The sequence below is a fragment of the Clarias gariepinus genome, chromosome 13 (genome assembly GCF_024256425.1).
Source record: "Clarias gariepinus isolate MV-2021 ecotype Netherlands chromosome 13, CGAR_prim_01v2, whole genome shotgun sequence".
NCBI lineage: Eukaryota > Metazoa > Chordata > Actinopteri > Siluriformes > Clariidae > Clarias > Clarias gariepinus.
In genome coordinates this window covers 10717752-10735274 of record NC_071112.1, presented here as the reverse complement: position 1 = coordinate 10735274, position 17523 = coordinate 10717752, and the positions used below count along the sequence as shown (strand labels likewise).

The window sequence follows — 17523 nt, the reverse complement described above, 5'->3', positions numbered from 1 at the left end:
GAATCTACATCAGTCTCAACAATTAGATTTTATTTCTGTATGGGGTTACTACAAAAGTAGCAGGAGAAATAAATACATCCAATGCATGCATTGTGTGGGGCTGGGAAGGTGGGGGGATGTTTAGAACACTTTTGGGAGGTTATGCCTATAGACAGACAGACAGACAGACAGACAGATGGGTAGATGGTGTTCTGTTACAGTGTTATGCAGAAACAGCAGAGTCAGCACTTTACACCAGAGAACATCATCAATACTGCTGCACTGTGTCCTCTGTGAAGGACACACACACACACACACACACACACACACATACAAATACACACACAGACACACGCATACACACGCATACACACGCATACACACACAGACACACACATACACACGCATACACACGCATACACACGCATACACACGCATACACACGCATACACACACACAGACACACGCATACACACACACACACACATACACACACCCTGTAGTTTCTTCAGCACGGCCACCTCCATCTTCAGCACTTGTTTAGGCTGCTGCGCCGACTCCACCTTCAGAGCCACATTCTCCCGGGTCACCAAGTCCAACGCTTCATAGATCTCCCCAAATCCTCCGCCTCCGATCTTCTTTAACTACACACACAAACACACAGATCCATGAATAAGCAAACAGCCACCACACGATCAATTAGTTCCTGACAGCATCTACACACTCAGCTTTGATCAATAGCTAATTAACTCTCAATCAGCAGTTTAACAATATCCCTTTCTCTGATTTTTTTCTTTTATATATTGAAAGCATTTATTATATGTAACCACTAGGGTGCGTACTCGAGTCCAGATGTTTCATTAGTTGTTCACACAGACATTTAAACCTGAATAAAACTAGGGATAAAAACACAGACTAAAGAAGGAAAGAGTAGGTTTGGTGTTATGCTAAGCAGCTGCGTGATCCTGCATGTGTGTGTATGTGTGTGACAGGACATGAATATCAAAACGTGAGACAAAAGAAACAGAACAGGGTTTAGAGATGTGTGATGTGGAATTTTATGTTTTATATCTTCTCTCCGTCAAGGTCATTGTGGTCAGTGGTGGGTGTCGGATCTGTCGAGCCACAGAGCTGACTTCATCTTCAAGCTTGGCGTCTCTCCACACACTCCACTTCCCCAAGCTGACAGACCCATTCATCACTCCTGAGAACCAACGGCTCTACCACAGCTACCTCTCAGGTGGGCACGGTGCGTGTGATGTACTGGTGCTCCACCAAGGGCTCAGTGTTAGTTAGGGACATACTTGGGATCAGCCTGACTGAAACGCTTACTAAAGATGAAGGAGTGTTTAGTGCAGGCTTGTGCATACTTTCTCCAGAATGCATTTATCCTTCCTTTTACCTTTATTCCATTTATACTTTGACTCTTCTTCAGCTATCACTTACACTATCTTAATGATAGCATCCCTGCTTCACATGCAAGCTTGGTATTATCATCAACAGACAAAAACTAAAGCAAGACTGAAAAAGGTGACATCAAAAACAAGAGCCTTCAGCACATCTCAAGGAATGCTTCACCAGATGCTCTTCCTGAGCACTGTAGGTATGTAGCTCAAGCGTGCAGCATGACGTGTCCTTGTAACTCTGTGCACTGTTTCAGGGAGCTACTGGGATAAAGACAGAAGCATCTCTAAAACCATCTCCCTGCCTGGTCAGACCACCAGCTAAACATCACCGGGTAACAACTGTTGGTGAAATCAATTAATAAAACTTATTAATTTGGCATACAAAAGATGTATTTCATATAAGGTGAGACAGAGAAATCAGGTGAAAGGGAAAAAAAGGGTCATATTAAAAACCCGACCTAGATCTGACACTAAAGGTGCAGCGGCAGTCAATTTGCCCATGATCAGATACGGATAGGTGGCAGTGTGATTGACCAACACCAGCAATCAGCTGATCAGTCTAGGATATTGAACAGTGGATGGTGGAAGTGCGGATACACAGGTATTAGGGCTGTAGCTATTGGATATTTCAGTAATCGAGTATTCTACCAAAAGTTAATCGATTATTTTTAGAAAAATCTACTTTTTTTAATGCATACAGCATTTTATCAAAAATAAACATTGTCATTATTCACAGTACAAGAAATAGCTTAATACCCCTATCTCACTAATGCGGTTTGACTCATGGTGAGATGCGACGCTAGGCCAACATTCCGCTGACGTTCCGCGATGTTCCGCAAGCTTCCGCGAGGATAGCCAAAAAAAATAAACGTTTAATTTTTCGCGCAGAAAGATGGAAACATACTCACAGTGCCAAAACTCAGGGTGAATCATGATGAACCGTACTTACAGCCACCATGCAAAAACACGTAGGTGAGATTAATTAAGTGCATTACTGTGCCATACTCTTATTTTAAAGCCTTTTCTCAGATGCAAAAACTAAAAAAAAGAGGTATTTCAAATGACTTAATGTCAGATAATTATACAAAAACACTAAGTTGTACAATTTAACTTTCAGAACTAAATGTTTCAAAATTTACAGCTCAGGCATAACATAAGCCTGGGGTAGCTCAGTGGTTAAGGCATTGGACTACAGTTCGGAAGATCCCAGGTTCAAACCCCACAACCACCAAGTTGCCACTGTTGGGCCCTTGAGCAAGGCCCTTAACCCTCAATTGCTCAGATGTATAATGAGATAAAAATGTAAGTCGCTCTGGATAAGAGCGTCTGCCAAATGCCCAAATGTAAATGCAAATGTAAATGTAAGCCTTTGCTGACAATTTGTCGTTTTCTTTTGCTGGTTTCTTCTTCTCTTGGCTCGCTGATAATTTTCTCGCTCCCTTCCATTTTGCAGCCCGCAACAGAACACTCCGTTAAATCAATACACAGCTAACTGTTTGCGTCTCCTACAACCACCGTCGTCAGTGCAAAGGTGAGACAGGCTACCGCTTCTTCCCTAATGTTAAGTTTGATTTGTCATCATAATGTGATCAAATTATATGCTTAATAAATAACATGATATGCAGGTAACGTTAACTAATATTGACATTTCAAGCTTTCTATCTAATTGATCCAAGGTTGAATTCCAAATAGCCAACCATGTGACGCCAGCCGACAGCATCTTTTTGAACTGCTCGCTCATGCACTGTTGGGGGTCGTTGTAACACACTCGGAGGACAGGCTATGATTGGCTGTGACTGATGTAAAATCCCATGCCGCTGAGAGAACACGGCCAATTAGCTCTCTCTAGTTCCCCGGCTGCGAGAGGGTACAGCATCACCTGGGAATTGAACTAGTGACCTCCAGATGATAGGGAGAGCACTTTACAACTGCGTCACTCTGGGACCCCTCAAAAGTGATAAACGTGTAGGACATACAATCCCTTGTTCCACACACTAAGTAGAAGCTAGTTACCTTACTAGCCCGCACCCCTTTTGCTTTTGTTGTGACATGATGTGAAAAAACGTCTATAACCGATTCTCTACTGATCGCACGCACCTAAGCGCTGCAACAAAACCGCATTCATGCCATCATCCAGAGATGTGGCGTGTTCGATCATCTGTATCCCGGTGCTTTCAGGGGGAGGGGCTGAACGTGACATTAGATAAGGATGTCTGGTTTGATTCACAGCCAGGCTCGATTCCCGTCTCTGTGTGCATAGAGTTTGCATGTTCTCCCCGTGCTTTGTGGGGTCCCTTCGGGTACTTCGGTTTCCACCCACAGTCCAAAGACATGTAGGTTAGGCTGATTGGCGTTCCAAAATTACCCGTAATGTGTGAATGGGAGTGTGAGTTTGTGTATGTGTGTGTGCCCTGCGATGGATAGGCTCCAGGTCCCCGCAACCTTGAATACAGGATGGATAAAGCGGTATAAAAGATAAGTGAGTGAGTGAGCACCAGGCAGCCCCTGCCGGGCCCCTGAGCGAGTCCCATAACCCTCAGCTGCTCAGAAATGTGTATTATAAGATAAACTTACATGGCATCTAGAACACGCTGTAAACGTAAACATGGACCACGCTGCAGAATGTGCAAGTACTCACCACTTTCCACCGCTCTTTGACCATGCAGTTTTGGGGCAGGATGTCCACCTGCTCTCCTGCACCGTTCATGTTTTCGTCACAGTCAACTCCTACACGCTGCATCAGCTGGCCAGGTCTTCACACAATCCTGCCATTCACCTGTACAACAGATGAGCCATGTTAGCTAACAAGGTACATCACACGATTAGTTAATAAAGCATGCTAGCATCACCACTACACAGGCAGGGTAGGGCTTAGCTTTTAAGGATGTTTTTTGTTTTTTTGGATTTTTTCCCCATTTTTTTTTCCTAATTTAGTCGTGTCCAATTCCTCCCTGTCACTAGGGGGCTCCCACATTAAGGCTACTACTACCACTCAGTCGTGAGGGCTGAAGACTATAACCTGTTTTCTCCGAACCACGTGATGCCAGCCGACCGCATCTTTTCGAACTGCTCGCTCACGCACTGTTGGGGGCGGCGTAAAACACTCGGAGGTCCGCACTATCCGCTCTTTCCGCTTGCGTGAGCTCACAGACGCCCCTGATTGGCTTTAGAGCCGTGATTAATGTAGAAGCACGAAGCACCTCTTATCCCTCCCCTCTAGACCTCCGGCTGCGAGAGGTTACAGCATCACCCAGGAACCGAAACAGCGATCTCAGGATGATAGGGCGAGCACTTTACCACTGCAACTTTGGAGGCCCAAGGATGGGTTTAGTTTTTAATCTGTTTAATGTGATGCTTATTAAAGTCACAACAACATTGTGTGTGTGTGTGTACTCCGCCTTACATGGTGGCACGCTGGTACAAAATGAACAATTGAATAAATCATTTAAAAGAATCGGCTCAACTGATTCGAGTCACTGCACATGTTTCCCTCTGCAGCACACATGAGTCACGTCTCTGCAGGATTGAAGTGACTCAGGGAAAGTGGGTGAGTTTTATTTTTAGCTCGCTGCGTAAACACATGACGGATTTAACACACCGGAGTGAAATACAGTATGAGCGAATAGATTTTAATCTCACTGCAGCTGGACATAGTGGGTTCATCTGGAGCTGGAGAGACATGCGGACGCTTTTAGACCGGTTCCTCTCGGCCACGCCCGAATGTGATCTCTCTGAATGTGTTCTCACTTCAAGATAAACCACACCCATGCAGAAAACGCAGCAGGGTGTGTGTGCATAAACAGAATTCTACCCTAACAGAACTCTAACCTTGAATTCTCAGTTAAACACCTCTACACCAGAACAGAACCTGGGGAAGCATTTTAACACAAATTTACATTCATACATTCATCTTCTATACTGGTTATCCTGTACACAGGGTCACAGGGGCCTGGAGCGTATCCCAGGAGAGTTTGGGAACAAAGCCAGAATACTCTGGATAAGGTTTCCAATCCATCGTAGGACACACACACATTGATACATACACACTCGCACTCAATCACACACTACAGGCAATTTGTAAATGCCAGTTAGCCTAATCTGTCTGTCTTTGGACTGGAGGTGAACATAGTACCCAGAGAAAACCCACCAAGCATGGGGAAAGCATGCCAAACACACACACACACACACACACACAGACCTGAGGTGGGAATCATACCCCTGAATCCTGAAGGTGCATGGTGCCATTGTCAACCACTAAGCCACCAAGCTGCCTAGAAGTTTGCAGTTACTGCCACAGCGGACCATTTGTCTCCATCTACCTTTGTCTACCATATCTTCCTTTGTCACTCCAACCTCCTGCATGTCCTCCTTGCAACTTTACCTTTCCTCTACTCTTCCTTTAATTTACATCATCTTGCTTCTACTGATCTTCATGCCTCTTCTCTCCAGTGCATCCCTTCACCTCTCTAGACTCATCTCAACCTGCTTCCTTCCCGCGCTGCTCATCACGATATGATCTGCAAACGCCCTAGTCCATGGGGACTTTCGTCTAACCTCATCCGTCAACCTGTCCACCACCTCTACAAACAGGAAGGGACTAAGAGCCGGTCCCTGGTGCAGTCACATCTCCACTTTAAACCAGTCTGTCAAAAACCAGCACTTTACTGCTGTAACACTGTCCTTATATACATCTTGCACCATCTTTACATACTTGTTTGCCACTCCTGACTTCTTCAAGCAATACCACAGTTCATCTCTGGGGATGCTGTCATATGCTTTGTCTAGATCTACAAAAACAAAATGCAACTCTTTCTGACCTTTTCCATCAGCATTCTCAAAGCAAACATGACATCTGCAGTGCTCTCTCTTGGCATGAAGTCGTTCTGCTGCTCACAGATTGTCACCTCTTTTCTCAACCTAGCTTCCAAAACTTTTTCTCATAACTTTATGGTGTGGCTCATCAGCTTTAATTCTGCAGCTCTGCACATCCTACCTCCACCTCATACAACCTTCTCTCTCATTTTCTCCATTCCTCAGCTTCGCAAAATACTCCCTTCACCTTCTCAAAACACTCTCTCTGCTAGTCAGTACATTTTCATCTGCATCTTTTATCATCCTAACCTGTAATATAGCCTACCCTGCTGGTCTCTCTGTCTGGCCAGTCGATACAAATCCTTTTCTTCTTCCTTACACCTGTTCATTTGCCACTTCCTCCTCTTACTTTACATCTCATCTCCTTATACTCCTGTCTACTCTCCTAATCTCTTTTATTACCCCAGTTCTTTTTTGCAATTCTCTTTCTCTTAATGCTTTTATGTACTTCTATACTTCACCACCGGGTTCCCTTATCTTCTTTCTCTGTCTTGATGTCATGCCAAATATCTTTCTCTCTTTCACCACTTCTGCAATAGCTGACCAGTAGCCCAGCGTCTCCTCACCACTACCCAGTACCCGACTCATTTCCCCTCTAATTTCACACAAAAATCCTGGAAAACACCATCCGATGTTGTCTAGCTACACTATCCGCTGCAACCACCTTACAGTCTCTAATCTTCTTCAGACTACATCTCCTACACAGCAGGTAGTCCACCTGACTAAATCTTTTACACTCTCATATGTCCTCCTGTGTTCCACTTTCTTCTTAAAATACTATTCAACACTGCCATTTCCATTCTTTTCACTAAATCTATAATAATCTGTCCTTTCCTGGACCCCATACATACCCATCACATTTGTTTCCTTCCCCAACATGCCCATTAAGGTCAGTTCCAATCTTTCTTCTTTAAGGACACTCACTACCACTATGTTTAGATTTCTGTTACTGATAGTCCATGCCTTCACCTTATAGATTGACAGCCACACAGGACATGCTGTTACTAAGACTGACAGGTATATAGGCCACGCCTCCTTTACAGAGACTGATGAGAACACAGGCCATGCTTCCTTCTCATAGACTGAAAGATACACAGGCCACACCTCCTTTTTTAGACTGATAAATATACAGGCCACGCCACCTTTACTGAGACTGACGGGTACACAGGCCATACCTCATTCTCATAGACTAACAGGGTTAGAAGGCCACACCTCTCTTTCTGTGACTGAAACTACACAGGCCACGCCTCCTTTCACAAGACTGACGGATATACAAGGCCATGCCTCTGTCACTGAGATAGGAAGATACACAAACCACACCTTCCTTACTGAGACACTTATAAATGTGACAAGTGGATAAGCCACGCCCCCAAACTGTGCAAGACTGAGTGGGTTTGAGGATTATATTTAGATAAGTGTGTGTGTAGTGGTGTAGCTGAATAATGAATGAAGATGTTTAACGCAGATGGAGATTACTTCAGCACCCCCCTTTCTCCTTCCTTCTTTCTCTCCTTCCCTCTCTCTGTCTCTCTCTCCCTCTCTCTCTCTGTCTCTCTTTCTTTCTCTTCCTCCTCCACAGAAGGGTCAGATATCATTTCACACACTGTAAGAGCCCAAACTTCTGCTGTAATCTATCTGGTTCTCTAAAGATACGTGACAGGAACCATGTTCTCTTATCCAGGGATGTTAAAGTTTCATTCAGTGCAGTAAGAATGACACCATCATCTAACACACACACACACACACACACACACACCTGCACCATAACGCTGCTCTCGGCTGCAGTGTGTCACACACATACTCCTATAAACTACATCTTTATCCACTACTGGTGGAGTCTTAGACCTGATTGGCCAGAAGGTGTGTTAAAGGGTGGTGTAAGTGGGGTTAGTTAGTCAAGTAATAAAGCTAATCTACCTGCTGATTTATCTTTAAAAAGCGCTAAACTTAAAACAGCTTTATATTTCTATGCTCCTGATTGAAATCAAACCCCAGAGATGGGTAATACCTCACACTGCTGAAGGACGCCTTCCTGTCTCCTCCAGAGCTGTGTGTGTGTGTGTGTGTGTGTGGATGTGTGTGTGTGTCTGTGTTCTGTACGAGGGAAAATCCTACATCAACCCCCTGAGAGAACTATTCTCTCTGTATTCTCACTAAGAAATGTAAAAGGAAAGATAAGTGAAGTTACAGTATAATAGAGGTGATGCTATATGATATTTTAACTAAAATAATTAACGCTCCATCATTATCATCATCATCACACACAGACGTCGTCATGACAGCAACCTTACGCCAGATATTTGTGTATGCTGGAGCTAAAAATATACACCTTTATCAGTCAGACAGCAGTAATATTAACTTTGTGAAGGTGTTTTAATTAGTGAAAGCGATGTCCAATGAAGTAGTATGCTCTGGGCCCATCCGGATTTATTGCTGTGTTAATTATTTTAGTTTTATATGTCGTCACTCGACTGTTAAATATCAGATCTCTTACATCTAATGAACTTACTGGTAATAAAACTATCAGTAATCAGGAGTTTGTTATACTGTGTTTAACAGAAATGTGGATTAAACTGAACGAGTCTATAGCACTAAATGAAGCTAGTTCTCCTGGATACAGCTACAAACATCAGCCTCGGCTAACTGGTAGAGAAGGAGAGGTAACAGTTATTTATAATGATAATATGACCACTGTACAAAAACATGGACACTAATTGAATACATTTTAAGTTCTCTATACTAATATAACAAACATAGCTTGAAATAGTAAAAGATAAAAAAATGCCTTAAATATAAAACCAAAACAATTTAATAAACATTGATGCAGGTGATAATATAACTACATCAGACCATCACTTTGAATATTTTACTCCACTTCAAGAGACTTAATAATGTCTCTAATCTCTTCTGCAAAATCATTATCTTGTGTATTAGGTCCTACACATTTACTCGAACAGATAATACCAGAAATAACTGAACCCCTGTTAAAAATACTCTGTTCACTCAGCAATGGTAACTGCTATTTTAAACTAGCAGTTAGTAAACCCCTAGTTAAAAAATCTGATCCCTGTCAGCTGTCCAACTATAGGCCAATATCACACCTCCCTTTCATCTTCAAGATTCTAGAAAAGATAGCAAAAAAAGCAGAGCAGCTATGCGCATAACTACATAGGAATAACATTACTTGGAGTAAGCTTTCTGATGACACAGTAACTTTGGATGGCCTTTCTGTTTCATCATGTGCAGCAGTTAAAGCAGACCTTGGTTTATAGATTCCGGACTTTAATTTGAAGCTCATATAGATAATATTACCAGGATAGAATTTCTTCATCTTAGAAATATTGCGAAGATAAGAAATATAATGTCACTTCATGATGCAGAGAAACTAATTCATGCTAGTTCACACAGAGTCAGAGTAAAATAAATGTCATGCGTGGATGTGACGCCGCTCCCAACTCCGCACAGACCATGATGGTTTTCCTGAAGCAGCACAACCACAACTATACACAACTTCACACTATCATTAGCGCTCACACTGATAACACACTCTATGTGTGTATATATATATTGCTCCATATCAAACAATCATGCAGCAACATACACTAATCAGTCATAACATTATAATCACCAAACTAATATTGAGTATCCACAAAAACAGTAATCACTGATGTGTTCTGACACCTTTCTACTGGAACCAGTATTATCCTTTTCCATAATTTGAGCTTCACTAGCTCTTCTATTGGATCAGACTACACGAGTCAGCCTTCGCTCTCCATGTGCATCAGTGAGCCTTGGCTACCCATAATCCTGTTGCCAGTTCACCATTTTTCCTTCCATGGATAACTTTTGGTTTGTTCTGACCACTGCAGCCTGGAAACATTCCACAAGAGCTGCAGCTTTGTAGTTGCTCTGGTCCAGTCCTCTAGCCAGCACAATTTGGCCCTTTTCACAGTTGCCACAGTTTCAATATCTCGTTACAATGGTTGCTGCAAGTGGTTGCGATATATTAAACAGCAAGTGATTTTTTGTTCATGAGGATATGAATGACTTTCACAAAGACCTAATTGTGATGGCTAGAGGACTGGGCCAGAACAACTCCAAAACTGCAGCACTTGTGGGATGTTCCTGGTTGGCAGTTAATACTGTTTGCATTAAAGAGGTGTCAGAACACACAGTGCATCACTGTTATGGTGGCAAAAAGCAGGGACCTATTCAATTTTATGGCTGATGGGTGCATACTCTGAAGGACCCTTAGAACCTTTGTTGTTCTGCTGGGTGAAAAGGTTTGTGTACCCTCAGAACAAAAAACATTATTTATTATTTAAAACGGGGCATTTAAGCATCTTAAGTTAAACCTTATGTTAATGAACACCCAGATTGAACATTAATAAAAAGTTTTATATTGTGCATAATAAGTGGATGTTGTTTGACTGAATATCAGAGAGACGTTTCTTATTTAAATTATCAGTGTACGTAAGCATTATAAAAATATTTTAATTAAGAAAAAAAGTATTGCTAATGACACCAGAAAAACCTTCTAAAATTCTAAACAAATCAAAGTGTAGATCAGTAAATGAATGAAAAAAACGTATAGTAAAGTGAGTGAGTGAACACCAACTCTACAGTGTTAGTATAGGGACTGATGCGTGCGCGTGCATGCATGTGTGTTACAGCATCACCTTGAACCTGTAATTGTGCTTATTTGCCCCTCCTGCTCATCCATGTGCCCCGGTCTCAAACCCATCACTAATGCACTACAGAGTGACACAGGACACCTCAGACCCTTTCGCGTGCCTTCTGTGCGCGCTTTACAACAGCGCTGTGCGCTTTTGGCCTCAGGTTCGTCTCCGCACTGCAGCGGAAGGATCAAACATGGGCGTCGCCCTGGTGACGGAGTTCTTATCCCGCCCACAAATCGCGTTCCATCATCTGTGATTAGCTCGCCGCTCCTCCATCAACCGAAGGAGTGCACGAGAGGCATCCTGGGATATGTTGTTCTTATCGGAAAGAAAGACGCAACTAATCCAACAATTAAAAACTACAACTCCCAGAAATCTTTATCCACAGACGATTGGAGTCAGTTATACCTCACGTATGTGTGATTATTTGTGATTTTCCCCCTACGTGACACAGATAATATGCGAATATTTGTAATAAGGTTTCTTCATGTCAAGCTAGCTAGCCACCACAAAGCGGGCTAACAATGCTAATACATAACGCTAATAAAGACGCCCCACGGGCTGTCAGAGAGGATAATAAAAAGCAGAAATAAATATTAAGATATCTGACCTGCTCTGCTGGGGACGCAGGAGGGTTTCAAAGCAAAAGGTTTGAGGAATACGGAGCATTGTGTCCTGCTCAGCGATGCAGCATTTTCACCTCAGCCTCCGTCTCTCTTCAGCCGCATCCTGAATCAGCATCAGCGCCCAGGCTCCCCGCGCGCATTGCGCATGCGCATCAGCAGACACGGCTGTCGCGTAGCAACGGGCAGAGGGAGAAAAACCACGCCCATCACGGAAGAGTCGGTGATTGTAAATCATATTTTAGATTTTTTTATTTTATTGCTATTATTCATATTATTATATTATTATTATAAATTTATTCGAACCTTTTTTTTTTTTTTTTTACATTTTAGAGACTGGTTATACCCAAAGCTGTAACTGTAAGGTTACTGTAAGACTGTAAGGTGTCCTTGAGTGACATGTAAGGCGCCGTTAAATAAAATGTATTATTATTATTATTATTATTATTATAAAGCCATATTGAAATGCTTCTATACGTTTATTTTGTTAGACATAATGGTATTTATGGTTTTGTTTCAAAACCGTCCATTACACAGAAACGTGAAATACAAGAATGATGTTGTCAATAAAATGCTATTTTCGTTGTTTGTCAACTTTTAAATGAAAGCAAATAAATCACCTGAAATTTGCACCCTTATTTTTGCACATTTGGCACAAAATCTTTTACATCTTAAAATTACTTTTGACTTACTACATTAATTATTATTATTATTATTATTATTATTATTATTATTATTGAGCTTAGTGTTTTAACATGTTTTATACAACAAACACTCTAAAAACAACTAGGTACTAAGAAATTTATTTAATTAAATATACGAGAAAATGGTTATACAGTTATACAATAATTTAATTTCAATGGATGTTTGGAATGTCTTTAGGAATCACTAAAGTATCTACCTATCTACCTATCTATCTATCTATCCACCCACCCTTTCATGGTATTAGCCAAAATAGATTTTAAGTTGCAATATAAATTAATAAATTCAATACACTTTAATGGAAAAAATGAAGCTGATCTTGTGACCAGTACAAATCTGATCTGATGTGATTTTAGTTACTTTCTTTAATATAGGCATAATGAAAAGTGGAAATTAAAAAATTAAGCTGTAAGAACATTTTTACATATTTTTATTCGGAGCTAAAATAGTTCAAAGTTTAAATTTTAAGTACAATGTAGACAATTATGAAACTCTAATTATGAAACAATGAAACTTTAATTTTATTATGTCTATGCAGAACAGCTCACACACGCCTGTTTTTCATAAGAAATTTTGCACTGAAAGTAAATCTTGTTTAAAACAATAAAGCGAAACTTGAGTCTTTTGGTTTGTTTATTTACGTTATGGATTGAATAGAAATGATCTTTTCCGTTTTTTCTTCTTTATTCATTTTCTTCCTTTAAACAAATATTACTAATTAAAACGCTCGAAATATCACGGAACATACTGTATTATGTAAGACAAAACATTTAGACACTTGTATAAACGCGATAACTAAACCAGGGAAAAGATTTCTGATTTCACGAGTATGTGTGTCACGTGACACACAAGCTGTAGAATTTTAAATGCTCACGAAGAGCACTACATAGGGTGCGAATCCTGATTGAAATTTTTTCACTCGCTAATTTTGTGTTCATTTAATACTGTTAATACTGTTGTATTAGCTGTACAAGTATTGTAATTAAAGCATTGATGCACTAATGCAACTTTGCTTTAATGTTTTGAGCAGGATGTTCAGTCCACGATATTCCTGTCTGTAGTGCGCACTATGTAGTAAGTACGGGTGGGTTTGGGACAGAGTTGGTGTGCATGCCGCTGAAGGAGAGAGGGAGGTGAAACAGCAGAGTTGTAGCACGCAGACACACGCGCTCAGGCGGGTTCTGGGTTTCTGTAGCGTGGTGTGAGCATGGCTGATGTTTCTGAGAGGACACTGCAGGCCGCCATTTTGCTCTCCTTTGCCGCAGGGTTTGTGGCAGGCTGGCAGGCGAACCGCGCACGCCGGAAGTTCCTGGACTGGAGGAAGAAACGGCTGCAGGACAAACTGGCGGAGACACAGAAGAAACTAGACCTGTCCTGAACAGAACCGCGACCAGGACAGACACGTCTCAGTGTGTGAGCCGGTTTTACTTATATGTCTGAGTTTGCTTTTAAAGTGCGTCTGGTCTATGAGACGGTTCTGTGAAATTACTCTTTTTAAATCGACCACAAATTAAAAACACTTACATGTGAGATTCATTTACTTAGGTGTGGCTACGGTTTTTGGCCACATGATGGCAGTGTGGGGAATATGGTCAGATTTAGTCAAGTGGCTTGGTTTGCTTTACATTGTATACTCAGCAAAAAAAAGAAACGTCCCTTTTTCAGGACTGTGTATTTCAACAATAATGTTGTAAAAATCCAAATAACTTTACAGATCTTCATTGTAAAGAGTTTAAACAATGTTTTCCATGCATGTTCAATTAACCATAATCAATGAATTAACATGCACCTGTGGAATGGTCGTTAAGACCTTAACAGCTTACAGAAAGTAGGCATTTAAGGTCACAGTTCTAAAAACGCAGGACACTAAAGAGACTTGTCTACCGACTGTGAAAAACTCCCAAAGAAAGATGCCCAGGGTCCCTGCTCATCTGCATGAACATGCATTAGGCATGCTGCAGGGAGGCGTGAGGACTGCTGATGTGGCTAGGGCAATAAATTGCCATGTCCGCACTGTGAGACGCCTAAGACAGCGATACAGGGAGACAGGAAGGACAGCTGATCCTCCTCACAGTGGAAGACCACGTGTAACAACACCTGCACAGGATCGGTATATCCGAATATCACACCTGCGTGACAGGAACAGGATGGCCACAACAACTGCCCGAGTCACACCAGGAACACACAATCCCTCCATCAGTGCTCAGACTGTCCGCAATAGGCAGTCCATGAGGAGGAGATGCACTGCAGTACTTCAAGCAGCTGGTGGCCACCCCGGATACTGACTGATACTTTTGATTTCGAGCCTCCCTTCATTCAGGGACACATTGTGAAACATTTTTAGTTTATGTCTTATGGTGTGACTCTTTGTGTTCATACAAATATTTACACATTAGTTTACTGAAAGTAAAAACAGTTCAAAGTCGGAGGACGTTTCTTTTTTGCTGAATATATATTCATGCCTAAGAACAAATCCAACGTACGAACGTGCTCCCGAAATGACATTTATTCATAAGTCGGGGACTATCTTTATAGCGCGTTTAACAATGGTAATTCTCGAAAAGCAGCTTTACAGAATCAAAAGCAAACTAGGGAAATTTGTTTAAAAATATGTATGAATAAAAATGAGCAGATTGTCTATTGAGGGTGATGGTGGCAAACAAAAATATTGAGATGGCAATAGGAAGAAACCTTAAGAGGAACCAGACTCAATTAGGAACCCATCCAAATCTGGGTGATAAGGGATAGTTTTTGTCCACTTACATTTATAAATAAAATTCATAAGTAAATGTAAGAATAGTGAAGGTCTACTCAGGTTTACAGCCCATACTGGATCATACTAGGTCCACCTTAAAATGTTAAAAATAGTTGAGATTAGACTTGTGTTCAATACACTGTGTTACAGGTGCAGTCAGTGCCATCACTCCTGCAGTGTCGTATTTTTTTTTTTTTTTTGTCAAAGCGGATCATTGGTTCGTGAATTAGGTGTTATGTGTCTGATTTTCAAATGTGTCTGAACAAATTTTTGTGACCGTATTCGTCCGCATGTTACTGAAATAAAATGTAATGTTATTCTTTATAATAAAATATTATTATAGTATATAATATATTATACAGTATGATGTTTAGTTTATATGAAGGTAAAAAATGTGTCATTTGGCTTTATTTCATTACCTAACTCGCTGTTCTTTATCTGTATCAGATCTCTCAAAGCCTGTGACTCTTCTTATCCTCCTCACTGACCTCTGACTTTGAAGCCTGTCTGTGTAAACCTGACCTCCTGATATTCAGCCGTTCGGCTCTGTTTGTCTTCACATGATGAAAAAACGCAGACGTGTGACGCTACAGACTTTTTATGAACACGTTACACTGACTATTTGAATAAATTGTTTTATGTATAAAAAAAATACATTTTTGTAACCAAATGTTTGTCGAACTTGATGAATGAAATAAATAGTTATTGATTGAAAGTTGCTGAAATAAGGCTCTAAGGTTTAAACTTACAACTTTCTGGTTATACATCTAATTGAGTATGTAAATATTTTTACTATCAGTAAGGATATAGATATAAGTAATTTTAACTGCTTATTTAAGCAAACTTTCTACCTTATGAAATATATGGACATACATACACACTAATCAAACATAACATTATGATCAACCATCTGATAATAAATCAACCCTCTCTTTTGCCACAAAAACTCCTTTCTGTTGGAATCAGCACCACTTTTCACAAGTTTGAGCTACAGTAGCTTATTTATTGAATCACACTCAGCTTTCACTCCCCATGACCCTGTTGGTGATTTGCCAGGTTTCCTGCAAGTTTTTCCTCCTACTAAAACAACTTTTAGTAGGTCCTGAACACTGCATACTGGCAAGGACATTATCAAGTAAAAATGTCTACTAGAAGTGGGTGTAATATATTAGACGGCAAGTGAACAATTTGTCCCTGAAGTTGATGTGTTGGAGACAGAAAAACTGGGCAAGCATTTGAGCAAATGTCGCAAAGAGTTAAATAGTGAGGTCGAGATGACTAAGTGCAGATTATTTAAAAAAAATATATATATTTTTACACATTCTATTACACAAATTGTTAAACAAAAATATTTATATATTTTTTAAATGTTCAATCTTTAAAATTATCTGTTGTGGTTCTTTTATGTGTTATGTAATTAAGTTACAAATAAAATAAATATGTTACGTTTCTCTTTTGGAATGGGTTAACACCCAATATATTATGTACTATAATGTATTAAGTGGTTATTATTAACCTCATATATGAAACCTCCAGTGTCTGGTATCGATTCGTGTGTGTGGTATGCATGGATAGATTGGCAACTCGTTCAGGGTGTACCCCCGCCTTGTTACCCAAAGTCTCCTGCGATAGGCTTCAGGCTCCTGCATAGCTACAGTATATAAATGGAAAAAGATTTTATCTGTATATTGATCAAAACTTGGCCTTTCAATGATACATTTACTCTTCTTACATTTGGAGAACCTGAAACCAGTCTTAAAAATGTTCTCTGTCTCTATGTCTGTTCGTGATGCTTTGTCACAGCATCTCGCAAAACTGGTTCGACAGAATTTAATGAAACGTTGCCAATCCTTCTGTAATTGACTGAAGTTAAACATGCGCCATAAGTTTAATCAAATGTTGAGCAAAAGGGACGTTATGAGCAGTTTTGTGCCAGATTATAAACCACAAATATTTACAGCGTACTGCGCATGCGTCAAACTGTGCGCGCGTCTTAAATGGACTGCTGGACAGAATTTTATGAAACTTTAGCAGAAGGACTTGGACATTTACCTGAAGTTTAACCTTCACCTACGCACTTGCTCAATGTAAACAAACACTTGCACCAATAGAAATTAACTAGAAAAGCTACAGTACTTCATATTTCTACCTCGCGCTGAGGGGGTATAAGCGCATTTTGACGCGCTAGAGTTTTTAAGACAAAACTTAATCCTTATCCCGTCTACTTTTTCGTATTTCGAATATTTGTCTGACAACGAAAGAAATACAACTCAGCATAAACAAGGCGTAATATCCTCAACCTAAAAATATATTTCTTTCATTATACTCATGAATAAGTACGGCGAATCTTTTTTTTTTTTTTTTTGGCTTTTTCAACAATAAAGCTCTTAAACAAGCGGTTATGCTGTATGTACAGCCGTATTTGCTAAATATATAATGCTGACATCTAGTGGACAGAAAAGGCAGGTTAAGCGGTCGCACGTGTATGACGTCACATATCTGTCGCC

General features: G+C 40.6%; 2 protein-coding genes across 3 annotated transcripts in view; one reads left to right on the top strand and one right to left on the bottom strand.

Annotated features, from left to right (window-relative positions):
* ttbk1b (tau tubulin kinase 1b) overlaps positions 1 to 11657 on the bottom strand; it is a 42114-nt gene extending 30457 nt beyond the window's left edge. The window contains exons 1-3 of the mRNA XM_053510521.1: positions 11547 to 11657; positions 4024 to 4161; positions 476 to 623 (exon numbers count right to left, since the gene is read on the bottom strand). Of these exons, the coding sequence (XP_053366496.1) occupies positions 476 to 623; positions 4024 to 4125 (250 nt within the window). The 5' untranslated portion in view covers positions 4126 to 4161; positions 11547 to 11657. The remainder of the gene's footprint in view (positions 1 to 475; positions 624 to 4023; positions 4162 to 11546) is intronic.
* Positions 11658 to 13244: 1587 nt separating this feature from the next.
* Positions 13245 to 15592, top strand: LOC128536053 (mitoregulin-like). Of its 2 annotated transcripts, none has more exons than XM_053510199.1 (2): positions 13245 to 13670; positions 15464 to 15592. In XM_053510199.1, the coding sequence occupies exon 1, from the start codon at positions 13469 to 13471 to the stop codon at positions 13637 to 13639; it is 171 nt and encodes a 56-aa protein (XP_053366174.1). In that variant the 5' UTR covers positions 13245 to 13468; the 3' UTR covers positions 13640 to 13670; positions 15464 to 15592. The 2 variants fall into 2 exon arrangements, with proteins under 2 accessions (XP_053366174.1, XP_053366173.1); XM_053510198.1 differs by having other exon boundaries at positions 13264 to 13674.
* The last annotated feature ends 1931 nt before the right edge of the window (positions 15593 to 17523 follow it).